At 49.4% G+C, this 27,349-nt stretch overlaps 1 protein-coding gene across 1 annotated transcript in view; it reads right to left on the bottom strand.

Annotated features, from left to right (window-relative positions):
* myt1b (myelin transcription factor 1b) overlaps positions 1-26,979 on the bottom strand; it is a gene marked incomplete at both ends in the record, with an annotated part of 58,461 nt that extends 31,482 nt beyond the window's left edge. Inside the window, 9 exons of the mRNA XM_084436078.1 lie at positions 16,338-16,457; positions 17,250-17,340; positions 17,807-17,941; positions 18,930-19,840; positions 20,111-20,438; positions 21,112-21,278; positions 22,916-22,978; positions 25,300-25,327; positions 26,925-26,979. Of these exons, the coding sequence (XP_084292204.1) occupies positions 16,338-16,457; positions 17,250-17,340; positions 17,807-17,941; positions 18,930-19,840; positions 20,111-20,438; positions 21,112-21,278; positions 22,916-22,978; positions 25,300-25,327; positions 26,925-26,979 (1,898 nt within the window). The remainder of the gene's footprint in view (positions 1-16,337; positions 16,458-17,249; positions 17,341-17,806; positions 17,942-18,929; positions 19,841-20,110; positions 20,439-21,111; positions 21,279-22,915; positions 22,979-25,299; positions 25,328-26,924) is intronic.
* Positions 26,980-27,349: the final 370 nt, after the last annotated feature.

Here is a 27,349-nt window from a genome sequence, read left to right as displayed (position 1 = left end):
GCTAAACGGTTGTTTTCATCAATCAGATTGCATGAATCGACAGTTGATATTCCTCTACGCGAACCATTCTTTCGGTTTTCAAATACGTGGTCTGTAGCCTCTGTAATATGATCTTTACACTGGCTATGCTCCCTCACATTCTCTGCGCTACGATCGGATTGTTGCTGACGAATGACGACGACAATATTCTCGGCACCAACTACGATCGTAGCGCAGAGAATGTGAGCCGGAGAATAGCAGGCTGCGCGCTGGCCTGTGCGCATGCGTGCTGGAGCAAGTGGGGGAGAGGCTTGTAAAGATCATATTACAGAGGCTACAGACCACGTATTTGAAAACCGAAAGAATGGCTCGCGTAGAGGAATATCAACTGTCGATTCATGCAATGTGATTGATGAAAACAACCGTTTAGCGGCCGAAAATGGATTTTGAGAAACTGCATTCCCTATGCCCCGTGCGCCGCCATTACATGGATATACTGGCTCGCGCTGGATTTTAAATTTCTTCTACAGGCCTCCGAACAACACAAAAGTGATCTGGGTGAGTCAAACTTCTTATAATATGTCGTAAATAAGGTCCAGGTTGTCAAAAACGAGCATTTTCCTTTAATATGCAAGCCGGTTTTCATTGCTAAATCAAAGCGGGGAGAGCCGAGAGAGCCGGGAACGCGCGTCTACATTTCAGATAAATGTGAACTTTTTCGTGGACGCGCGTCGGCCAGAGAAACTCAACTGCGCAAGTCAAAAGTCACCGGAAATAGCCAAGTGACTACAAATCTAGCCAAGATGGCGCGGTTCAATAGGCCTTCACTTTAGATTTCGAATCCTGGGGGCTTGCAACAAGCAGACAGAACGTGCGCGTATCGCTCGCTCATACAGTATGTAGCCAGTGCCACCTTGTGGCTGCGGGTAGCAGCCCCTAAAGACATAAATGAGCGATAGGCAGCCACAGAAAAATAGCGAATAGTTCCGGCCGAGAGGAAAGGGCAGGTGCACACCCTTGTTACGCTCATGGCGGAAATGTTTGGTAAGATAATATATCTTAATCCATAATATTCAATGGTTGGCAAATCATCCAGCCATGCAATAAGGTTTTCTGTTTTGTATGTAGTTGAAGCTGTTCTACGGCATCGTTGTGGAGTTTGTTTGACGCCCGATTAGGATTGGTATTGTATACCGTTGAGTCCAGCATAGCAGGTATGCAAGTTTTAATATTTAATTAATGATGGAACATGAATGTTAGGATTTTATGATCAAGTAGATTATTAAAGAGATGTTTTGTATGTTTCAGGAAGCTACAGATTCCTTCTGCTGCTCTTACTGTTGAGTCCCTTATTATAGCATTAAAGTTTATTTTTCTGGTACAATGTATTCTAGTCCGCCTGGCATCTGTGGCTGGTATTGAGGCAAAATATCTGGGGTTGCCTCTGTGGGCGGACTAGTTTATTTTCTTTATTTGTGTTGTTTGTTTTTGTGTTGTTATAGTCGCCACTTCCCCCAGAGCCGTAGGCCTACAGGGTGAGCTGTGCGCGAGGAGAGCTGGATGGCTGGATAGACTCAAGAGAATCTTGACACTGTGTGTGTGTGTGCATACTAGCCTTGTGGCATCTGATTATCAGCGTGTTTTGTTCCAGTGTGGATTGCTCACGTGTGACAAGTGTGAAACAGTTTGGAGTGGTGTGCGGTTAACTAAATAGTACATTTATCTTGTTATACCCAGTCAGAAGGTCCCCTCGGCCTGTATCCTCAATAAACCTTGGCACTTTATTAAAGCTGACGCTTGCTACAAGTATTTGACTGTTCTCCCCCCTCCCGAATATTTTGTACAATATTCGTACGAATTTACTATTCGGGAAAAAGCTACTACTTGTGCTCATCCGAATACCGTATTCGTATTCGGGCACACAGTATTTAGCAGGAGAAGGGTGGATTAAATGCTGCGTTATCAGCAGAGAGCACATCAGCATGTTATAGAGCAGGTATTCATGAACATTAGCGTGTTATAGAGCAGGTATTTATGAACATTAGCATGTTATAGAGCAGGTATTCATGAACATTAGCATGTTATAGAGCAGGTATTTATGAACATTAGCATGTTATAGAGCAGGTATTTATGAACATTAGCATGAACATTAGCATGTTGTAGAGCAGGTATTTAGGACCATTAGCATGTTATAGAGCAGGTATGAACATTAGCATGTTATAGAGCAGGTATTTATGAACATTAGCATGTTGTAGAGCAGGTATTTATGAACATTCGCATTACATTAGCATGTTGTAGCCCTACTAACACAGTACGTAAAACTGACGGGACACATTGGTGTAATTGTGGTAACTTTGCGACGTCACCAGCAGCGGACCTAGCTGACACCTAGCTGACACTTGCCTTTTCAGTCGCAAAATAACCAAAATAGCCGTCCTCAAGGACACTGTAAGGGAACGTAGCCGCCACTGCTGCTTAAATCCGTAACTACGATGTAATTAAATAACGTGACAATGTGGTTACATCACAGTCCCAATCTGACTTTATTGGAAATGTGTCACAGTGGGTCAGAACATTTGTAAATTACTTAGGTTTTAAAATACATTTTGAAGTCATACAGTTACAGAATTGTAATACTGAGGAGAAATCCTGCATGTCTGTTTTGTGTGTAATTTCTCATTTACAGTTAATATTAACACTAAAGATTTGCAGTCTAGGCCTAATAAAAATAAAGATAAAAAATATGCCTATGAATAAAGTCCTAATTTTGCAACCTAAATGTGAGCATGAACGCTGAGCAGTGAACGTAGAATGCAAAGCATTGGGCTACTTTATTAGGTGACACAATTTAAGAACTAGACAAACAAGTTGCACACTCTGTGCCAGTAGGTGGCTGTATGCACATTAAACTTGTTTGCGATCCGCCACTAAACCCAGCGAAGAAGAAGAAGAACGAGGACGGGTGAAACTTCCGCCGTTTGAAACAAGCGATTGAGAAAGACCCCGCGACAACACAGATCCTGTAAGTATCTCAATTTCAATGTATACATTAGTATGTATACATACATACTATGTATTTTGGTATCGTCCCAGATAAAACACCAACGTTATGTGCAAGCTACCCTTTTGTAATGATTCTCTATCTGCAGATGCTCTCTTTCCAATGTTAGCTAACTAGCTAGCCAGCTAACGTGATTAGCCTTTTTCTGTACATGGCTAGCTAAGTAGCCTACGTAAAATTACTCTGTTGCAATTATTATAACTTTAGCTTTTGTGTAATTAAATTATAATGTTGGCTTGGCAACTTGAGAATATTTCAGTTGTGTACACTATAACTTTTATGAAGTGTTGTTGTGGGCCATTGTTTCCTAATTACGGGCAATGGTGGTCTAGCAGGCTCGCGCGAGCTCCTGCACGTTCGTACTGTTTCATCGCTTGGAATAAAATGCGATAATTAGCATACTCATTGATTTCGCATTAACCCACGACACCGTTAGTATGTGTTTGTTTTTAGGCATTCATTTTTCCGATTTTAACGTTAACAGAATACTAGAAGCCCCAACAACGGAGCTAGGCTAGCTAGCAGGATTTGTTATAGCAGCCATCTTGGCTTTTGGCACGTGGTCCTGTGGAGTGTGCATGTCAGCCAACGAGAGGGTCACCCACCCACTTTCTCTCTCTCTCTCCCTCTCTCCCCTCCCATGCTCTCAGTTGCCAACCTCCCAGTTCTTGTTTGAACTGAGCAAGAAGCAGGTGAGCGGGGCAGGAAGAGGCGCTAAGACGGGGACAGGCGTGGCCAGGGGCAGTCCTGGGACAGCACCACAGGCTCTGTGAGTCTTGTTCAGTTGAATGCCCTCATGAGTATTAACAGAAGAGCACCATATACATATGCACACATACACTCTAACATGTCGCTCTCTCCTCAGCTCAGCCCAATGGTCTCTGATGGTTCTGTCTGGCCAGCCCTTAGGTGGAGAAACACCTGATCATCAATATAGGCAGGCACACGTAAGTACAAATGCACATACGTTTCCATAGACGGGATAAACAAATGGGAATATTGATATTGAGTTAGCGGTAGACATGTGAGATTCATAAGACGCATCACTGACGCCAGTGACGCCACAATATCAGGGAAATTGAGCAATTGCTTCCCTGTAGTGCAAACTTGCAAGATTCGCTCAGTTATTAACCCTTCTTGCCTTTTTTGTTGTTGGTTTTCTCTCTCCTCCTTCCTCTCTGTGCAGTTCTCCTGTGTGCTGAGCCGCTATCCCATGTATTGCCACTGCTGACAGGGTAGAGCTCAGCCCCATGCAGAAGTGAGTGATGAGGAGAGGTAAGATCATTTTCCCGTTTTTTTTCCCTCCAGTTTTAGGAACCGTCTCAAGAATGTGTTCCCCACTTTTATGCCTTTAAATCAGGGTTGGAGTATTCCAGGTGTGTGGCCATGGCCATGAACACCAGTAGAGGAGGGAACCAAGTGTCTCATTCTCTCTCCACAGTTGTGTGGTTGTAACCCCCCACTAGCTACATATTCATTCAATCTTTATTTAACCTCGTGAATCAATTGAGAGTAAGCTCTCATTTACAATGACGTATAATCACTCTATATTTGAACTTGTACTACAGGTGAGAAAATCCTTTTTAATGGTCTCTCTCATTGCTGTGCAAGACTTGGGTGTTCTCCTGCTCTGAGTGCCCATTCTCCTATACCTCCCAGATCTACCTCCACAAGCACATCAAGAGGAGCCATGACAACCTCTGTCTCTGCTGAGGAACACACAGAGCATTATGAAGTAGCCAGTGCCTTGGCGAAGGTGTTTGAGCAGCAGTCATCAATGGATTAACTCCCAAGACACAAGGAAGAGACAGCGCAACACACGCTATGACTCCAGTGACGAAGGTAATATAATAAAGTGCATTCAACAGTCCCAAAAGAGTACTACTTGAGTTGACTAATCTGAGCTAATTTACCTCTACTATATGTTCCAGTGCCCAGGCAGCCGGTCGGCAGAACTCAGACCAGACCAGCTATGCCAGGTGCCAGAGCCGGAAGGCCTGCTCTGCCAGTTATCAATGCAGGTATCCATGCATGTTTGTGTTGGTGAAATGTCTATGCATATTTGCACACTTACAGTTAACTCAGGACTGTCTGAAGACTCATGTACTCAGTTCACTAATTCGCTCATCTCACATCTCACTACTCGGCAGTAGATGTTCATCGCCCGGGTCCTTTGAGCCAAGGCGCTGTGAGCCCAGGCCCTTCAGCCCTTCAGACGTCCAGGCACGAGCAGCATGCATCAGCGATTAGCACCCCGGCCAGACCAGGTCAGGGTCTGACATGTCTCATGTCGAGTTGATTCTTCCCCTTATGCCAGAATCACTACGCCGCCAGCACCATAGTTTCCTGCTCATCCCTTTATCCTCTGGTTTTCAGGTAGTTCTCTGATGCCATCGCCTGTGAGACCAACAGCTCCAGCAGGGTTGCCATCAAGCTCTGCAGATGCTGGTATGCTGAATTTTGTGAACTACTTCATGCTGCATGTAGGGATATACTTTGAGCTGAATATCCATTATGGGACCGTACAATTACTTATAGCCACATCTGTGTTTAATATCCAGACTTCCAGAGGATGATGTGTCAGCAGTTCTCCAGCGTCATGCAGAGTCTGAGGGAGATGGCACAGACAATGATGAGGCTGGAGCAGAGACTGGAGCAGAGACTGTCCGGCGAGTCTGCAGACAGCTATCGGGGAGCAGTACTGGATGACCTGCACCCTGCTAAAACGGAGGAGGAGCTGCTGGTCTTGGAGGAGCAGCTGAAGGACAAGGATCATCAAAGGAAGATGGTGAGTAACTTCAAGGCAGAACTTTGTTCCTTATTTTTGCAGAGAAGTGTTAAGGAAATGTAAAAGTAAATGATTGTCTTTATGTTTTGCAGACACGATATCTGAGTTCCATTGGCGGCAAAGATCTGCCAGATGTGGTCCGGCGGGTGCTGTCAGCCATTGCCATACACAGAGTGTGGTGTGTCTACAGCGTCCATGGGAAGAGGGGGAAGAAGCCTCTGAAGAATATGACCCTCTACAATGTCATATTACGTAAGGGATTGTTCATATTTTCGCAAAATAATACATTGTCTTTGCTTCATGCCATGTGCATTGAAACCATTCCCTTTTTGGTTAAAAGGTGCAGTTATGGCCTGTAAGCCAAGCACCACTGTGACGGAGGTGTCTGCCCAGCTGCAGGAGATGCTGAAACATGCCCCTGCTCGATGCAAAAAGGTATGTGATGTCAGGCAGTTAATTTTCTCGTATCCAGTGACATGGCACGCTTCCAATGAACGTATGCGACTTGCTTTTACAGCCATTTCATTATGTCCTTAGGCATCTGCTCCAGCCCAGCTGACCTCCCCAGCCCAGCCCCTGACCGCAGCTCCAGCCCTGACCACAGTGGAGTATTCAGATGAGGATGACCTCTTCTGCCCAGACCCTCGATTCAGATGTGGGTGACCCCCAGCCCGTCTCCCTAAACCTGCCTTTCCAGCCTGCCAGGATGGATGCCTTTTTTGTAAATAGTTTTTGTAAATTTTAACCTTTTTTTTGTGGGATACAACGGTCTGTTCCCGGTCTGCCTGCCACAGAATGCGCACTGTTTCATTTTTGTTTTTAGAACTTTTGCAATTGTCAGATAATGGGTTGCTAGCCAGAGCTTGTACATGCTTTTTTTTGCTTTTCTGGCTATGCGTAATGTGACAGACCGTAAACCTCATCCTTGTAAATATGTATACTTTTAATTTGTAATGTACTTTGTGTAATAAAATGTTCTAAACTGTTCAGTCTTATATTGGTTTGTATCATAATGCTTGCTGCTATATCCCCATGTAGCATTAATTCGTTTTTGTACTGGTAAATGCTAAATATAGCCAGTGGTACTGCAAATGCTAAATATAGCCAGTGGTACTGCAAATGCTAAATATAGCCAGTGGTACTGCAAATGCTAAATATAGCCAGTGGTCAGGGTTTAGTAAGTAAGTGACCATATTTGCACCGTGCGAAAAAGACGTGCAGACCAAGTCATATAAATACCTGTAAATCTAGTGTCAGCCAAGTGAGTTCATTACGGAAGTTCCTGCCCACGTTTTTTGCACGCGGCCGCACCGTATTTGCACCGTGCGAAAAAGACGTGCAGACCAAGTCATATAAATACCTGTTAATCTAGTGTCAGCCAAGTGAGTTTATTACGGAGGTTCCTGCCCACGTGATCACGTGCGTTCTTTGCACGCGGCCGCAACTTCTGAATGACGTGTCGTTCTTACGTAGCGTCTACTAATCGGCAGATCTCGCGTTTCCGTAAATGGCCGCGTAATTTCCGCACGCGGCGCAGACGAATCGTCACCTATAGCGGCCGTATGTCGAACGTTTGCGCAACCTGCGTGTGTTAGTAGGGAGAGCAGGTATTTATGAACATTAGCATGTTATAGAGCAGGTATTCATGAACATTAGCATGTTATAGAGCAGGTATTTATGAACATTAGCATGTTATAGAGCAGGTATTTATGAACATTAGCACTGCAAGCGCGTGCGCCTCTCTCTCTCGTAGCGTCTCTCTCTCTCTCTCCCTCGTCCTGTCATGTCAACAAGCAGACAGAACGTGCGCGTATCGCTCGCTCATACAGTATTTGACTGTTCTCCCCCCTCCCGAATATTTTGTACAATATTCGTACGAATTTACTATTCGGGAAAAAGCTACTACTTGTGCTCATCCGAATACCGTATTCGTATTCGGGCACACCCCTAGTACTTAGCAGGAGAAGGGTGGATTAAATGCTGTGTTATCAGCAGAGAGCACATCAGCATGTTATAGAGCAGGTATTTATGAACATTAGCGTGTTATAGAGCAGGTATTTATGAACATTAGCATGTTATAGAGCAGGTATTCATGAACATTGGCGTGTTATAGAGCAGGTATTTATGAACATTAGCATGTTATAGAGCAGGTATTCATGAACATTAGCATGTTATAGAGCAGGTATTTATGAACATCAGCATGTTATAGAGCAGGTATTTATGAACATTAGCATGTTGTAGAGCAGGTATTTATGAACATTCGCATGTTATAGACCAGGTATTCATGAACATTAGCATGTTATAGAGCAGGTATTTAGGAACATTAGCATGTTATAGATCAGGTATGAACATTAGCATGTTATAGAGCAGGTATTTATGAACATTAGCATGTTGTAGAGCAGGTATTTAGGAACATTAGCATGTTATAGAGCAGGTATTTAGGAACATTAGCATGTTATAGAGCAGGTATGAACATTAGCATGTTATAGAGCAGGTATTTATGAACATTAGCATGTTGTAGAGAAGGTATTTATGAACATTCGCATGAACATTAGCATGTTGTAGAGCAGGTATTTAGGAACATTAGCATGTTATAGAGCAGGTATTCATGAACATTAGCATGTTATAGAGCAGGTATTTATGAACACTATCATGTTATAGAGCAGGTATTTATGAACATTAGCATGTTATAGAGCAAGTATTTATGAACATTAGCATGTTGTAGAGCAGCCTAACCCTAACCTTTTAAAATGCCCTAAGGGCACAAGGGAGTTCAACATTTAGGAGCTCTGAAGGGAGTTCGAGGCAGAGGGGGCATAAACGGAGAATGCCGACCTTCCCAACTCAGTGAGACATTTCTAAATCTTTAAGAGAAGAGCGGGTCTGATGAGTGCCAGAAGACCAGACCAGCATAGATGAAATGTAGCTGGCGACTTTTCCAATGAGGGCCTTGTAAATGAAAAGCAAATAAAAACAAGTAAAAATCATGCCTCTGAGCAAGGGAGACCCACCCTTCAAGTCATATCAAGTAAGTCATAAAATACTGTGGTGTGTATTGTAGGCAGTTCCTGTGATGAACCTAAGGGCAGAGTGATAAACAGCATACAGTGGTTTGAGAGCAGTAGTAGAGGCATGCCCATAAATAACATTGCCATAATCTAAAACAGACATTAAACGGCTTCAACAGGTCTCTTTCAACAGGAAATGTGGAAATTGGATTTGTTTCTGAACAAAAAAACATTTTTTTTGTTTGAGTTTTCTGACAAAGTTGTCAATATGGGAGCTGAATAACAGCTTGTCGTCAATCCAAATACGGATGACTGTGACTCACTGTCAATTCAGGAACCAGACAGAGTGGAAATATTAAAGTCAAAACAGCCAAAATCTCTGGCTCTAGAAAACAACATGCATTTGGTTTTCTGCACATTCAGAACAAGTCTAATATCAGTAACCACCTGGAGAATGTCAAACGAACTTGTATCGTTTGCGTATAGATGGGTATGACAGTTTGACAGAGATGAAAAAACATTATTAATATACAATGTGAAAAAACAGGACCCAAAATTGAGCCTTGGGGTACACCCTTGGTGATTTGCACAGGCTCTGATTGAAAGGATCCAAGAGATACCGTCTGAGACTAAAACCAGTCTTACTTAAGATGTCAAGGATCAATGGATGATCGACAGTGCCAAACGCCTTGGAGAGATCAACAAAGCAGCGCAATGTTGCTTCCCATCCAAGGCATTGACAATGTCCTTCACAACCAGAGGGGTGGCAGAGATAGTGCTGTGATGTGGCCTAAACCCAGACTGATACGGATTCAGAACTGAGTTGGACAAAATAAATTCTTTGAGTTGGAGATTTATATGTGATTCCAGGATTTTAGCCAGGCGGGATAGTTTAGAAATAGGCCTCTAGTTATTTGGATCACAGCTATCACCACCCTTATGGAGGGGTATGACGCAGGCGGATTTCCATACTAGAGGATATGCCAGATAAAATAGAGAGATTGAAAAGGTGAGTAATTTGTTTAGCAATCAAACTGGCAGAGAATAGATTTCTTAGGATCAATCGCGAGAAGAGAACCTACTATAGTGTTTAATTGAACAGGATCTAAATTAACATGGGAATTAAAGCTGCATTAACTGATTTTTTTCACATTTTGTCAAAACTAATTAAAACCACCTGATATCAGATTGTTTCATTGAGCCATAGTGTCCTAATAGCGTCCAACTTCAATGATTCACCCCTACCAGTCGGCGCATCTTGTTATTCCAGCATTTCTGCCTGTGTTGTCAAATGACAGCCCGTAACTTGGCTCCTGCGGCAGTGGCTAGTTGCAAAACTAGAATGGAGAAGTAAGACGCCTCCTTCCCTCCACTAGTCTGGGGGTCCACCTTGGGCAAGTGGTAGTACCCCCTAGCCCCCCTACCTGGGGTTACAGGAAATAAACCCTGATGACATTACACCAAAAAGGAAGAGAGACCCGGCCCGGAGGAAGCCCGGGGCCCTCGTCTGGAGCCAGGCCCAGACGGAGGGCCCGCATGCGAGCGCCTGGTGGCCGGGCTTACCACGGAGCCCGGCCGGGCCCAGCCCGAATAAGCAACGTGGAAGCACCATCTCCTCCTCCATCGTCCCGTGGACCCACCACCCGCGGGAGGAATTGTCGGGGTCGGGTGCGCTGCCAACTAGGTGGCGGTGAAGGCGGGGGGCACCGACGGACCGGACCCGGGCGGCAAAGGCTGGCTCTGGGGACATGGAACGTGACCTCGCTGGGGGGGAAGGAGCCGGAGCTTGTGAGGGAGGTGGAGCGATACCAATTACACCTGGTGGGGCTAACCTCCACGCACAGCACCGGCGCCGGAACCAAACTCCTGGATAGGGGTTGGACCCTGTTCTTCTCCGGAGTTGCTCACGGTATGAGGCGTAAGGCAGGTGTGGCTATACTGGCTAGCCCCCAGCTGAGCGCCTCTGTGCTGGAGTTCACCCCAGTGGACGAGAGGGTCGCCTCCCTGCGCCTTAGGACTGTGGGGGGGGGGACTCTGACTGTGGTTTGTGCTTATGCACCGAACAGCAGTTCAGAGTACTCAGCCTTCCTGCAGACCCTGAGTGGAGTCCTTTTGGGGGCTCCTGCAGGGGACTCCAGTGTCCTACTGGGGGACTTCAATGCACACGTAGGCAATGATGGAGAAACTTGGAGGGGCGTGATTGGGAGGCATGGCCACCACGATCTGAACCCGAGTGGTGTTTTGTTGTTGGACTTCTGTGCTAGTCACGGTTTGTCCATAACAAACACCATGTTCGAACACAAGGATGCCCACAAGTACACCTGGCATCAGAACACCTTAGGCCGAAGGTCGATGATCGATTTCGTTATCGTATCATCTGATCTGAGGCCATGCGTTTTGGACACTCGGGTAAAGAGAGGGGCAGAGCTGTCCACTGATCACCATCTGGTGGTGAGCTGGTTTCGATGGCGGGGGAAACTTCTGGACAGACCTGGAAAACCCAAGCGTGTAGTGAGGGTGAACTGGGAACGTCTGGAGGAAGAGCCTGTCCGGAGAGATTTCAATTGCCACCTCCGGCGGAGCTTCTCAGGCATCCCTGTGGAGGTTGGGGACATCGAGCATGAGTGGTCGGTGTTCAAAGCCTCCATTGCTGAAGCTGCGGCTGGGAGCTGTGGCCTGAGGGCCATAGGTACCTCAAGGGGCGGTAACCCTCGGACACCGTGGTGGACAGCGGTGGTCAGGGAAGCCGTCCGACTGAAGAAGGAGGCCTTCCGGGATATGTTAGCCCGGGAGACCCCAGAAACAGTTGCAGGGTATCGACTGGCCCGGAGGGCTGCGGCTTCGGCCGTGACCAAGGCAAAGCAGCGGGTGTGGGAGGAGTTCGGAGAAACCATGGAGAAGGACTTTCGGTCGGCACCAAAGTGTTTCTGGAAGACCATCAGACACCTCAGGAAGGGAAAGCGGGGGACCATCCAAGCTGTATACAGCAAGGAGGGGACACTGCTGACCTCAACTGAGGAGGTTGTTGAGCGTTGGAAGGAGCACTTTGAGGAACTCCTGAACCCGACTAATCCACCCTCTACGAACGAGGCAGAGCCGGAAGATGATGGGGGGTCGTCAATGTCCTTGGAGGAGGTCACTGAGGTAGTCAAACAACTCCACAGTGGCAGAGCCCCAGGGACTGATGAGATCCGTCCAGAAATGCTGAAGGCGCTGGGTGTAGAGGGGCTGTCTTGGTTGACACGCCTCTGTAACATTGCGTGGAAGTCTGGGTCAGTGCCGAAGGAGTGGCAGACTGGGGTGGTGGTCCCCATATTCAAAAAAGGGGACCAGAGGGTGTGTGCGAATTATAGAGGCATCACATTACTCACCCTCCCAGGGAAAGTTTATTCCAAGGTGCTGGAAAGGAGGGTCCGGCCAATAGTCGAACCTCAGATCGAAGAGGAACAATGCGGATTTCGTCCTGGTCGTGGAACTACCGACCAGCTCTTCACTCTCGCAAGGATCTTGGAGGGGGCTTGGGAGTTTGCCCAACCTGTCTACATGTGTTTTGTGGACTTGGAGAAGGCTTACGACCGGGTCCCTCGAGAGGTCTTGTGGAGGGTTATGCGGGAGTATGGGGTGAGGGGGTCCCTACTTAGGGCCATCCAATCCCTGTACACCCAGAGCGAGAGCTGTGTCCGGGTCCTCGGCAGTAAGTCGTCTTCCTTTCCGGTGGGTGTTGGCCTCCGCCAGGGCTGCGCTTTGTCACCAATCCTGTTTGTGATTTTCATGGACAGGATATCGAGGCGTAGCCGGGGGGAGGTGGGTTTGCAGTTCGGTGAGCTGGGGATCACGTCACTGCTTTTTGCAGATGATGTGGTCCTGATGGCATCAGCTGCCTGTGACCTCCAGCACTCTCTGGATAGGTTCGCAACTGAGTGTGAAGCGGCTGGGATGAGAATAAGCACTTCTAAATCTGAGGCCATGGTTCTCAGCAGGAAACCGGTGGCCTGTCCGCTCCGAGTAGGAAATGAGTCCTTACCCCAAGTGAAGGAGTTCAAGTATCTGGGGGTCTTGTTCACGAGTGAGGGAACCATGGAGAGGGAGTTTGGCCGGAGAATTGGAGCAGCTGGTGCGGTTCTGCAGTCGCTTTACCGCACTGTTGTGACGAAAAGAGAGCTGAGCCAAAAGGCAAAGCTCTCGATCTACCGGTCTATCTTTGTCCCCACCCTCACCTATGGTCATGAAGGATGGGTCATGACCGAAAGAACGAGATCACGGATACAAGCGGCCGAAATGAGTTTTCTCCGGAGGGTGGCTGGGGTCTCCCTGAGAGATCGGGTGAGAAGTTCAGTCATCCGGGAGAGACTCGGAGTAGAGCCGCTGCTCCTTTGCGTCGAAAGGAGCCAGTTGAGGTGGTTCGGGCATCTAGTGAGGATGCCTCCTGGGCGCCTCCCTAGGGAGGTGTTCCAGGCGCGTCCGGCTGGGAGGAGGCCGCGGGGTAGACCCAGGACTAGGTGGCGGGACTACATCTCCGCACTGGCCTGTGAGCGGCTAAAGATTCCCCAGGCAGAGCTGGTTGATGCTGCTAGGGAAAGGGATGTCTGGGGCCCCCTGCTGGAGCTGCTGCCTCCGCGACCCGACCCTGGATAAGCGGATGAAGATGATGATGATGATGATGAACTTGGCTCCTCCCCTGGGCCTTAACGTACATATTATACTGAAGAATATAGGTAAAAAAGTCTACAGAGTCAATGTAATGCTTGTTTGTGTGTTTTTGTGCTCATGTAAACAGTCTGGAATGTGCAGTGGAAGGGATAGAAGGAGACAGCTGATGCTGCTGTGGCCGTTCAGGGTAGTGGGTGTCAAGAGGTCACACTTAGGCCACAGGGGGGGCCTCTCCTCTGGGGTATTAATGACACATCTCTATGGGACACTATAAACAGACACAACCTAGACTGACAACCAATGGTGATTAAGATATCATGTTAGGGTGACAGGCGACACATCTGTATGGTCACTCCTCCACCAATCTAGCTTCACCTAAACGGGCAGGCTTAGGCGTGGGGGGTGGGCCGAGAGAGCACTATTTAACGTCTCAACCAAACCTTGAGACTTTGATTTGGAAACGGTAGGCAACTCGGACGGACAGATTCGCTACTCCCAGCAGGCAGGCCCGCTGATAACACCATGCGGGGAGGGAAGTCTAAGGCCTTGACTTCGCGCCGCAGCCGCAGCCAGCAGAGAAGCAGGGAGAGAGAGAGACGAGGGAAACATCCCAGTGTTCCATGTGATTGTATCTTTGTAAAATAAATCTGTCATCTGTCGCCGCTTCCAATCCCGTGTTGGGTGATTTCATCAATGACTATCACAACAAGAAGGCTATTAACATCGTGGGTCATAATTAGATGGTGCTGCAACTCTTGTCAAGGCTTACAAAAAAATACACAACGCAGAGCAACAGAAGAAGAAAAACGCCCAAAGCCAACAATACGTTTTAGGCCTTTAGTTTGCAAACAAGTCTCTTACTGCCATCTAGCGGTAGAAAATCGCTTATTGCCACTTTAATTGAAGGAGGTGGGCCTGTTTGGTTGACCAATGGCTGTATCCTAATAAAATACAATAACTAATAATTTATGCCGAACAACAAAGTTAGTTACTGAATAATCAGCCTATTTTGAAAATAGGCCTTAAAGGGGAAAAAGGAACCCCAAAACCTGAAAAAAATGTTGTAGGCTATGTCTGTCGACCAAGATTTTCTTTGGTTGATGACAGCCCTATATATTTCGCTCATGTAAAAATGATCCAAATATATAATTTTTCTTGGAACCTCCAGTGGCGCCTGAAATCCCTAGTGTTTTGTGTATTTCGCCAGACTGACCTGTTAATGTTACGGCTTCTGTTTACAACACACCCTTCCTGACAGTTTCCAGAGAATTATACTAGGTCTTGACACAGAAAATTGGCTGTGCAGATTTCCAGTGAAATCCCGTTCATACATGCCACCTAACAGGTCAATCCCTTAGAATTTAATGGGAAAGCTTCTATGTGTGAATGGTGTTATACACTCATAGACGCACACGCACGCACGCAGACACACACACACACACACACACACACACACACACACACACACACACGGCCAGTGTAGGAGGAGGATTCCCATCCCAGGCGTCAGCCATGGGGGCAGTCCTCTGTAGCTCTGAGAGCGCTGATCAGTGGAACTCTCTCTTTCTTCACCGCGTGTTCCGTTAGAACACAGGGATGTTCTAGAACCCTCGGTGGTGTCTGCTGTGTTCTCCCCGCAGCTCTGGAGAGGCTCATTACAATGACAAAGGGCCAGAACAAGCCTGGCTGTATTACGCTTTAATCCCGTCCTTCTGCTCAGACCACCGGTGATGTTGCTCAAGGAAAGCAATTATTTCTCCCCCCGCCCCCTCGCAACGCCTCCAGAACCCGGCATAATTAGCTTATCATCACCGTTATTAATTAAAATACCAGGGTGTCGTTAGCATAATACCACCGGCTGCTCATAAGCAGTCATTAGCATTCTTATAGTTGGATGGATGGAGGGAGGAATGGAGGGATGGAGGAACAGATGGATGGAGGGATGGGCGGATGAAACGAGAGATGGACGGATCACCACGGTTGCCGTGAGACAGCAAAATAAATCACTTCCTGGTTTGGTTTAAATCAACACGAAGGCTCCGCCTCCCCTGACCCCAACCGCTGCTGAGCCACCACGGTCATCACCACGGTAACTCGGAGTGACACACGCACAGCGGGCCGCTGGCTAGCCCTGGTGCTGAACGTCCGATTAATGCTGTTCTCACCAACACAGAGCGGCAGAGGGGACAGACTTTCCTCTGTTATATAACGAGCATTCACAGTACATAGCGCACCATTTACATATGTAGTACTATGTACGTTCTCTACACTGGCTCCCTGTAGCAGTATCCAGTTTAAAACTCTGATACTAGCCTACAGGGCAATGAAAGGAACAGCTCCCTCCTACCTCCAGGCCATGGTCAAACCCTACACCCCCTCCCCACCGCTACGCTCTGCTACCTCGGGGTGACTGGTTGCCCCGGCACTCTAAGGCCCCTGCGGTCGATCGACACGGTCACAGCTCTTCTCTGTTCTGGCCCAGCATTGGTGGAGCGAACTGCCCTCTAATGTCAGGACAGTCACTGCACAGCCTTTGCCGCAGGCTCAAAACTCACGTCTTCACCTTTTGCATCTTTAGTATTGCACCTTTTGCATCTTTTTTGTATTTTTAGTTTGCTATTCTTGAACTTTGCCACTAGATTATGCTCTTAGTCACTTGTTTTAGAAAGGAGATGCACTTGTGAGTTCTGGCAAGTAGTAGTACATTGGCTTTTCCTACAGTAGGTTAAATGCAATTCTTGTAAGTCGCTTTGGACAAAAGTGTCAGCTAAATGACTGTAATGTAAATGAAATAGTAAGCAAAAAGAAAAAGCTCCACCCTTTCCTCACATAAACTCCTCCCATTCCTCACCTCAGAACGCGCTCGCTGTTGGGACTTCCTTTAAGATGCTCTCCGATTGGCTGAGGCAGGTGCTGCTTGTCGTGGCACTTGGACAGCTTCTCGGCAGCAGCGATTGGACAGCCTGACAGACTGGGTGGAGCCAGGGGAGAGAGAGGGTGAGTACTGGAGAGGATATACACATAGAACACACACACATGCATGCACGCACACACACACATGCACGCACACACACACACACATACTGTACACGTACCTACACATACATACATACTAGTGTTTCACGCGGGATCCCAGGAATCCCGGGTAGAGCACCTGTCATTTGTGCATTAGTAGCCTAAAACAATTAATAGACACTCAATATATTGTGTGCAATCGATGCGTGCATGAAAAGTCCCGAGCCAAAGGAGAAGTGTGGCAATGACCTGGCTGCAGAATATCCAGGAATTTGCGCTCTTCAAGGCAACACAAGTGCGCCCCAAAAATCTGCAGCTGCTCTACGCGGCTCTTGGCACTATTCAGCCAACGTCTGTAGAAGCCAAGCGAGCCTTCTCAGTGTGAGGACAGTTCATCACTAAGCTTAGAAACCGGCTGAGCGACCGCTCCATCAATGCTCTTTGCTTCCTCAAGACCCACTTTATCAAACAGAGGAAAGTGAAATAGCCTAATCGAGATGGGATAGGAATTTGGTTCATGTAAATGTTTCTGTTGCATTTATTTGTCTACATAGCATAAATCCAATTTTAAAAAGCACTTCCAATTTCTACGGGAAATCCTGGGATGACCCGGGAAGAGGTCAGAAAATTTCCGGGAATTAAAATTGGCCAAATCTGGGAAAATCTGAAACACTTATACACACACATACACACACACACACACATACACACGCACATACACACAAACACACGCACATACACACAGTACCTGCGGTGTGTGTTGCGGTTGCTGTTGACATGGCCCTGGCCGGTGCAGCCGGGAGTCGGACACTTCAGCACATTCTCATGCATGGCCAGAACTGGACAGGAACACACAGTTACACACTTGGGATGTTTCACTATATTCTGGGGGGATCCTGCCCTTATTATGTGCTAGGTAGTGGGATCCTGCCCTTATTATGTACTAGGTAGTGGGTTCCTGCCCTTATTATGTACTAGGTAGTGGGATCCTGCCCTTATTATGTGCTAGGTAGTGGGATCCTGCCCGTATTATGTACTAGGTAGTGGGATCCTGCCCTTATTATGTGCTAGGTAGTGGTAATGTACTACGTACTGGTACTAGATGTGCAGTAGGTAGTAGCCAATGTACTAATTACTAGGTACTACATGTAGGTATGTACTAGGTATTGGTAATGTTACTAAATGTGTAGTAGATGCTAGGAATGTACTATGTACTAGGTATGTACTAGATAGTGGTACTAGGAGTGTACTAGGTCCTAGGTACTATGAATTCCCGAGGTAGTAGGTACTAGATGGTAAACATACTCTCGGGGGGAATCCGGTCCTTGTGCGGGCAGCCCGACAGGCTGCGATGGTGGGGGTACAGGCCGGTCACATGACCTGTCCCATCACACCCCGGGGTGGGGCACTTGATCTCCCTCTTCTCTGGGCGGCTGCTCTCTGGGGGAGGAGGGGGGAGAGAAAGACAGAAAGATATGAGTTGACCCTCCAGCCACGCTAGATGAAGGATTAGAATATGCAAGAGGTTTGGGCTCGATTGAGCTGGCAGAGAGAACGACTGAGGCTGCAGGAAAGGACGGAGGGATGGAGGGATGGAGGGAGAGTGAGGGAGGGAGAGGGAGAGGGAGGAGAGAGGGAGGGAGGGAGGGAGGGAGTGAGAGGGAGGGAGAGAGTGAGAGTGAGGGAGAGGGAGAGGGAGGGAGAGGGAGGGGAGAGGGAGTGAGAGTGAGAGGGAGGGAGAGGGAGGGAGGGGGAGGGGAGAGGGAGTGAGAGGGAGAGAGAGAGGGAGTGAGAGGGAGAGAGAGAGGGAGGGAGGGAGGGAGAGGGAGGGAGAGGGAGTAGGGGAGGGAGAGGGAGTGAGAGGGAATGAGAGGGAGAGGGAGGGAGAGGGAGAGGGAGGGGAGAGGTGGGAAGGAAACGCTCTACTGGCCTCTAAATTGGATGTTAACAAGACATACAGCTCCTAATTAGAACTGGGCAAGACAGGAGCACGCTCTGTGTGTGTGTGTGTGTTCGTGTGTGTGCGTGTGCGTGCGTGTGGGTGTGGGTGTGTGCGTGTGGGTGTGGGTGTGTGTGTGTGTGTGTGTGTGTGTGTGTGCGTGTACGTGTGGGTGGGGGGTTACTAAGCATGCCCCGGTGTGAAGGTGTGACAGCAGGGCGCGGTGCCAGAACACGACGGAAACAAACCACACCGAGGCACCAACAACCTCTCTCTCTCTGCAATGACCGTCAGCATCCACCTGCCCCACCGCCCTGCCCCCCACCCTCCTCTCCAGGTTCTGTTACCACTGCCCTGCCCCCCACCCTCCTATCCAGGTTCTGTTACCACCGCCTTGCCCCCCACCCTCCTGTCCAGGTTCTGTTACCACCACCCTGCCCCCCACCCTCCTGTCCAGGGTCCTTTAGCTGCCCTCCCTGCTCTGCTCACCCTTGCTGCTGAAGTAGCTCTTGCGCATGGCGTCCAGGTGCTTGGGCCGGTCCTCCATGGTGAAGTAGCGTTGGTGCTGGTGCAGGTCTGGGGAGCGCAGCGCCTCTCTGGGGCCAGGAGCCTTCACCTGCTCCGCCTTCAGGGCGATGGCCTGTTCCAGCAGGCCCAGGTTGCCCCGGGACATGTCGTACATCTCCGACTCGTCCGTCACCGTCGACCGCTGGGACAGGCTGTCGTCGTCCTCACCCTCGTCATCGCCGTCCTCGTCGTCGTAGTCTTTCTCCGACTCCTCTGACGGCACCTCGATGATGTCCAGGACGGGGGCTTTGTGGATGTTGTAGTCCTCCCTCCTTGGACTGGCCCTGTGGGAGTTGTAGTCCTCCCTCCTTGGACTGGCCCTGTGGGAGTTGTAGTCCTCCCTCCTTGGACTGGCCCTGTGGGAGTTGTAGTCCTCCACCAGACTGGATCTGTGAAAGTTGTAGTCCTCCCTCCTTGGACTGGCCTTATGGGTGTGGTAGTTCTCCACCAGGCTGGATCTGTGGGAGTTGTAGTCCTCCCTCCTTGGACTATCCTTGTGGGAGTTGTAGTCCTCCCTCCTTGGGCTGGCCTTGTGGGTGTTGTAGTCCTCCACCAGGCTGGATCTATGGGAGTTGTAGGCCTCCCTCCTTGGATTATCCTTGTGGGAGTTGTAGTCCTCCACCAGGCTAGCCCTGTGGGAGTTATAGTCCTCTACTAGGCTGGCCCTGTGGGGGTTGTAGTTCTTTCGTGCACTGGCCTTGTGGTGCTTGTAGTCTTCAAGAGAGCCGTGAGTATTGCCGTCCTCCCGTGGACTTGTAGTGTGGGATTTGTAGTTCTCCTGTGGAGTGTCACTGTAGTGGTTAGTTCTGATGTTTGTTCCCTGAGCTGCGGTGCTGGTGGAGTGCAAGGCGGTGATGTCAGAGAGGGGCGGGGCATCTCCCCCCTCCATCTCGTCTTCGTCCTCCTCTTCCTCATCCTCCAGGAATCCCCGTTGCTGGTGCTTCGATTCGCTCTTCTCCTCTCCTTCCTCCTCCTCATCCTTGGTCTGCTGTTGCTGGACATCTTTGGGGAGATACTGGCTATCTTCCTGTCTCCCAGGGTCAGCCTCCTCTTCCTCCTCCTCCTCCTCCTCCTCAGCAGGCTCCTCTCTCTGTGTAACTGACATCTCCCCCACAACTCCTTGCACACACTCGTCCTTCTTGGGCTGCTCCTCCTTCTCTTCCTCCTCCTCTTGTACAGTGGCCGAATGTTTTACAACGGTGACATTCTCCGGCTCCATTTCCATGACAACAGGCTCCTGCGTGGTGGTGGGGCTGCTGGCGTTGTTGTTGTTGTTGTTTGTGTGTGGGACTCGGCCAAGGTGGAGAAGAGAGCTGGCCACCATCTGGTCCCTCACCTCCTCCTCCTCCTCTTCCTCCTTCCTTGGGGGCGATGATGCCTCTCTGACTGGGGGGGGCGCTGTGACGGGCGCAGGCTCAATGATCATGCACTCTGGGTAGAGGAAGAGGTCAGAGGTCAGCCCGTTAGAACAGAGGGTGAGTCACGGAGGATGATGTTACCGTCACCACCACCATCATCATCATTATCATCATCTTCATCATCATCATCCAACTCCGTTATTGTTGCTATCAGACCAAAGTCAACTCAGTGACGTTGCCAGCTGATGTAATAATATGAAACAATGTCTCAGAATAGCGTCTCCCTCATCTACGTGTGTGTGGGTAGATCAGCATCTCTTATGAACGTGCTGGGAGGTCATATTGGAGGATTCATATCTAGTTGCTGAAGTGACGTAACGTTACATCTGGGAAATAGATAAATCAATAAATAGACAGATAGATAGATTATCCTCCATTACCTTCGTCTGCCTCTGGAGCAGATGTGCTCTTCTCCCTCTGCTCTGCCGATGGCGCCTCCCCCTCTCCTCCCTCCTCCTTCCTCTCCTCCTCTCTTCCCTCCTCCCCCTCACTCTCTTCCAGGGGCTGGTCCTGTGCCTCCTCTCCCTGGACCCACTCCTCCGTCTCCCCCTTTTTCTCTCCCACCTCCTCTTCCTCCTCCTCCTTCTCAGTAGAGGCAGGGACCGGGTCCCCGTCTCCTCCTCCCTGCCTCTCCCCCTCTCCCTCCCTCTCCCCTTCTCCCTCCCTCTCTCCCTCTCCCTCCCTCTCTCCCTCCGTCTCGCTGTTGCCATCACTCTCAGCGCTGAAGCCTTCGTCCATCGCCAGCTTCAGGGGGAGGGACTTCCTCTTGACGGCGGGCTGTTCCTCTTCCTGTTCCCGCTCTGCCTCAGCGTCTTGGAGACGGCGTTTCCTTGCCAACGGACAGCCCAGCACACTGTGGAGGAAGGAGGGGGAGAAGGGGGATGGATCAGAGAGAGAGAGAGAGAAAGGGAGGGAGAGAGACGGAGGGAGAAAGTGTAGAGATGAGGGGTTGATAGTTAGAAACTTCTACTCATAAACACCCACACAGCTTAAGGGGAGAGTCACACACACGAGAAGCCGTACATAACTCAGACCTGACATATTCACATTCACATCCAAAACAACATGCCCACCGGCCATGAATGAATGACATGGGATCTGGGGTGATGAGATCAATAGGAGCGATGCTGCAGAGACGGGCAGTGGGCTGAGGGGGGCGCTGTGCTCACCCACACACCGGGGATCTGAGACAATCACAGACAACTGACTGGAACGCATAATGAAGAGAGAGAGAGGGAGAGGGAGAGGGAGAGGGAGAGGGAGAGGGAGAGGGAGAGGGAGAGGGAGAGGGAGAGGGAGAGAGAGGGGCAGTGGAGGGTGACATTCAATGAGGTCCCAGGCCCAGAGAGACAGACAGAGAGGATCTATAAACTAAAACACACAGCTAGTAATGCCTCTGTAATGAGCAGGGTCAGTACCCATCACACTGCCCCCAGTGGACGGGAGGGGAAGGGAGGGGAGAGAGAGAGAGAGAGAGAGAGAGAGAGAGAGAGAGGGATATAGAGAGAGAGAGGGATAGAGAGAGAATGAGAGAGGGACAAAGAGAAGGAGGGAAAGGGATAGAGAGGAGAGGCGGGGTCAGAGGAGAGAAAAGGAGGGAGAGAGGGAGCGAGAAAGTAGGGGAAGAGAGAGAGTGCAGAAGGAGATAAGAGAGAGAGATGGGAGAAGAAGAGAGAGAAAGAGAGTTTGTTTCTCACTGAGTGGAGAGTTCTGCCCCCCCAGTTTCACAGAGAGTCACGCAGGAGGGCTGGAGACAGGAGAGAGGCCTGGGACTAGAACAGCTAGAGGGACTAGGGTGAGGGCTGGAGGGACTACGAGGGGCTATGGGGAACTCGGGGGCTGGGGCTACAGGGACTAGGGTGAGGGCTGGAGGAACTACCAGGGGCTATGGGGAACTCGGGGGCTGGGGCTAGAGGGACTAGGAGGGGCTAGGAAAGACTAGAGAAACTAGGAGGGGCTATGGGGTGGGGTGGAGGGACTAGGCAGACTAGGAGGGGCTAAGCAACACTAGGGGGGCTAGGAGGGGCTGGGGGGCTAGACAGGGCTAGGGGTAGGGCTAAACAGGGCTAGGAGGGACTAGACGGGACTAGGAGGTGGGTAGAGGGACTAGGGGGGCTAGACAGGGCTAGGGGTAGGGCTAAACAGGGCTAGGAGGGACTAGACGTGGCTATGGGGGGGTAGAGGGACTAGGGGGGCTAGACAGGGCTAGGGGTAGGGCTAAACAGGGCTAGGAGGGACTAGACGTGGCTATGGGGGGGTAGAGGGACTAGGGGGGCTAGACAGGGCTAGGGGTAGGGCTAAACAGGGCTAGGAGGGACTATACGTGGCTATGGGGGGTAGAGGGACTAGGGAGACTAGGTGGGGCTATGGGGGGGCTAGACGGTGCTAGGAGGGGCTAGCCATTGTTTGGAGGAACTAGAAGGAAGGACTGTAGGGGAGGAAGGAGGGGCTAGAAGAGGCTAGGAGCAGGGAGGGGTTAGTCCGCCCTACCTTCTGTGGCGTGAATATCTCCCACTGTTATGGCCTGAACCATTGCATCCTGGGGTGGGGCAGCTGGATGGAGTCAGAGATATGTTTAAGATTGTGTGCAAGGAAACACACCACATACACGCCCACATATACACACACACAAACACACATTAGCAGGCATGCACACATACACACACTTGCAGGCATAAACATACACACACACCCACACACACACAAACAAATGAAGGCGGTATCAGACAAGAGCATAATGTGTCATACATCAAAACTGGCTGATCCCATTTCTCCAGATAAAGATCAGGGCAGCTGTGTGTAATTTCCCCTCCCGCCTCCTTCCCTCCACCGCTCCTCTCCTCTCCTCTCCTCTCCTCTCCTCTCCTCTCCTCTCCTCTCCTCTCCTCTCCTCTCCTCTCCTCTCCTCTCCTCTCCTCTCCTCTCCTCTCTCCTCCTCTCCTCTCCTCTCCTATCCTATCTTCATCATCGGTGGGCTCATCTATATTATCAGTCTTACGAAGCCAAGCGACTCCTTTCCCTTTTCTCCCCTCCTCTCCTCCCCATCCCTCCTCCTCCCCCTCATCTCCTCTAACCATCCTCATTATCACCTTATTACACATTCAAATATTAGATGACTCTCTGGGATGACTCTCAGGACCTAGCTCTAACATGGGATGACTCTCAGGACCTAGCCCTAACATGGGATGACTCTCAGGACCTAGCTCTAACATGGGATGACTCTCAGGACCTAGCTCTAACATGGGATGACTCTCAGGACCTAGCCCTAACATGGGATGACTCTCAGGACCTAGCTCTAACATGGGATGACTCTCAGGATCTAGCTCTAACATGGGATGACTCTCAGGACCTAGCCCTAACATGGGATGACTCTCAGGACCTAGCTCTAACATGGGATGACTCTCAGGACCTAGCTCTAACATGGGATGACTCTCAGGACCTAGCCCTAACATGGGATGACTCTCAGGACCTAGCTCTAACATGGGATGACTCTCAGGACCTAGCTCTAACATGGGATGACTCTCAGGACCTAGCCCTAACATGGGATGACTCTCAGGACCTAGCTCTAACATGGGATGACTCTCAGGACCTAGCTCTAACACGGGATGACTCTCAGGACCTAGCTCTAACACGGGATGACTCTCAGGACCAAGCTCTAACATGGGATGACTCTCAGGACCTAGCTCTAACATGGGGTGACTCTCAGGACCTAGCCCTAACATGGGATGACTCTCCTCCCTCCTCATGGAGAAGTTCAGTTCCGCTGGCAGCTCAGCTCAGTGATTGGAGGAGGTGGAGAGGTGGGGCAAATGGGAGCGAATGAGGAGAGGAAAAAGGGATGGAGGGCGGGAGTCACGTGACCGGTGAGCCTCTGGACCTGTCAGGGTTATCCTCACACAGGAAGAGGAAGTGGGAGAGGAGGGGTAGTGTGTGGTGATGCGTCGTGTCACGTTCTGGATTGGCGTGTTGAGCGTGGGGTGTGTCTGGGATGTCCTCTCCCCTGTGGGGGGTCTCTGGCAGGCCGTTAGTAGCTAGTACGCTAACCCCCCACCCCCCATGTTAAAGGAAAATGCTCGTTTTTGACAACCTGGACCTTATTTACGACATATTATAAGAAGTTTGACTCACCGAGATCACTTTGGTGTAGTTCGGAGGCCTGTAGAAGAAATTTAAAATCCAGCGCGAGCCAGTATATCCATGTAATCGCGTCGGACGGGGCAACGGGAATGCAGTTTCTCAAAATCCATTTTCGGCCGCTAAACGGTTGTTTTCATCAATCAGATTGGATGAATCTACAGTTGAGATTCCTCAACGCCAGCCATTGTTGTTTTGGTTTTCAAACACGGGGTCTTTAGCCTCTGTAATATGATCTTTACACGCCTCTCCCCCACTTGCTCCAGCACGCATGCGCACAGGCCAGCGCGCAGACTGGCTATTCTCCCTCACATTCTCTGCGCTACGATCGTTGTTGGTGTCGAGAATATTGTCGTCGTCATTCGTCAGCAACAATCCGATCGTAGCGCAGAGAATGTGAGCCGGAGAATAGCCAGTCTGCGCGCTGGCCTGTGCATAATATGTCGTAAATAAGGTCCAGGTTGTCAAAAACGAGCATTTTCCTTTAAGATGACAGAGATGTCCGGGTCTGGGGCAGTATGCTGGGTGTGGTGACTGGGGAGACACTCAAACAGGATACAGGTCCAGTACCAGAGATGTTCTCTAACAGAGAGGGTTCTTTATACAGGTCCAGTACCAGAGATGTTCTCTAACAGAGAGGGTTCTTTATACAGGTCCAGTACCAGAGATGTTCTCTAACAGAGAGGGTTCTTTATACAGGTCCAGTACCAGAGATGTTCTCTAACAGAGAGGGTTCTTACCTTTCCTGTCCAGAAGACTCCGCTGGAGCTACAGGACAGAGGGATGAAACGGGAAAAAAAGATGGAGAGAGAGGCAGGGTGGAGGAAGAGAGAGAGAGGGGGGGGTCAGAGGGGGGGAGGGAGAGAGAGGGGGATGAGAGAGAAAGAAAGAAAGAAAGAACGAAAGAGAAAGAAAGAAAGAAAGAAAGAAAGAAAGAAAGAAAGAAAGAAAGAAAGAAAGAAAGAAAGAAAGAAAGAAAGGGACAGAGAGAGAGAACAAAAGAGAGAAAGAGAGAGAGAACAAAAGTGAACGATGGTTCTGAGAGCTGGACTGCTAAAAAAAACTACAATCAATAAATCACAAATGCATACGATTCCCAGGAGGCCTCCTCACAAAGGCATACATGAGTGCATTATCATGAGAGAAAAAGAAACACTGGCATTATATACTGCAAAACACACACACACACACACACTACACACACACACACACCTACAAACCCCCCCCCCCCCACACACACACACGCGCACATACACACACACAGTGTTCACAGACAGAAACACCTTAATCAGCCATCTTGCAGTGCTGATCAGAAGGAAATGACAGTTACAGTATATGCTTCAGCAATGGAACGTGATTAATCGTTGCAGTTTAATTCGCAATTTGCTAAATTGAAATTAAAAGAAAACACCAACACCAGTTAAAGCGGCAGTGCTGCAGATGGCTGGGTGGCCATGGAGACATAATTGATCGTGTAGTCAACAGCGCTGCAAGTGTCCTGCGATGGGCGGTTTGTTCATGATCAATCTGCCCAACAACAGAGACCTTTTTCACAAATATCACATTTCCACAGGGCAGCCTTTAAGGCGAAGTGTGAAACAGCGCCACAGCCCCGGCTAGCTAGCTCTGTGTTAGCTCTGTTTACTAACACAGCCCCGGCTAGCTAGCTCTGCGTTCATTAGCTCTGTTTACTAACAAAGCCCCGGCTAGCTAGCTCTGCGTTAGCTCTGTTTACTAACACAGCCCCGGCTAGCTAGCTCTGCGTTACCGCTGTTAACGCAGCTCCATGCGATTTGTTACCTCTGTTCACACACAGGTACAGGGACAGTACTGAACTATGCCCATGTGTTTTCCTTCTCAAATGTTGTCTGTGGTGAGTGTCTAAGAGGCTAGGTTGAAACAGTCAGTCAGTCAGTCAGTGAGAGAGCCCAGGGGTAGGAGGAGAGCTGAAGAGCAGTCGGTCAACATCAGACCATGTCTTAGACAAGCCAGCCAGCCAGCCAGTCAGCCAGCCAATCGGTTGGTCAGTCAGTCAGCCAGCCAGCCAGCCAGCTAGTCAGCCAGGCAGCCAGCCAGCCAGCTAGTCAGCCAGGCAGCAAGCCAGCCAGTCAGTCAGTCAGTTGTTTCTGTGTCTTCTCCATACAGAGGCAGTGCCTGGTCCCCAGCTTGTGCTCTCAACACTGTTGACAGTGTAACTGTCAGCTCCTCTGGATCAGCTGACTAGACACAGACTTACACACAGTCCTCCACAGTGCTGTCTGTCTGGAGTATCCAGCTGACTCGACTGCAATAGTGGCCAGTGCGAGTTGTGTGTGTGTGTGTGTGTGTGTGCATGTGTGTGTGTGCGTGAGAGGTACTGACTCACCTCGGATTCCTTTGGAGCGCGTGCGTGTCCTCTTCTCATCAGGCTCCACACTCATCTACAGAGACCAGATAACTGTCAACTACAGTACAGACAAACAGAGAAAGTACATAGCTACAGACACTACATAGCTACAAACACTACATAGCTACGACATGACATAGCTACAGACCCTACATAGCTACGACACTACATAGCTACAGACACTACATAGCTATGACACTACATAGCTACAGACACTACATATCTACGACACTACATAGCTACAGACACTAAATAGCTACGACACGATATACTGTAGCTACAGAAGGTACATAGCTACAAACACTAAATAGCTAGACACTACATAGCTGCTGACACTAGATAGCTACACACTACAGTACATAGATACGACACTATATAGCTACAGAAACTACATAGCTACGACA

The sequence above is a fragment of the Borostomias antarcticus genome (assembly GCF_949987555.1).
Source record: "Borostomias antarcticus genome assembly, chromosome: 3".
NCBI classification, from domain to species: domain Eukaryota; kingdom Metazoa; phylum Chordata; class Actinopteri; order Stomiiformes; family Stomiidae; genus Borostomias; species Borostomias antarcticus.
This window is presented reverse-complemented; position numbering and strand designations above follow the sequence as displayed.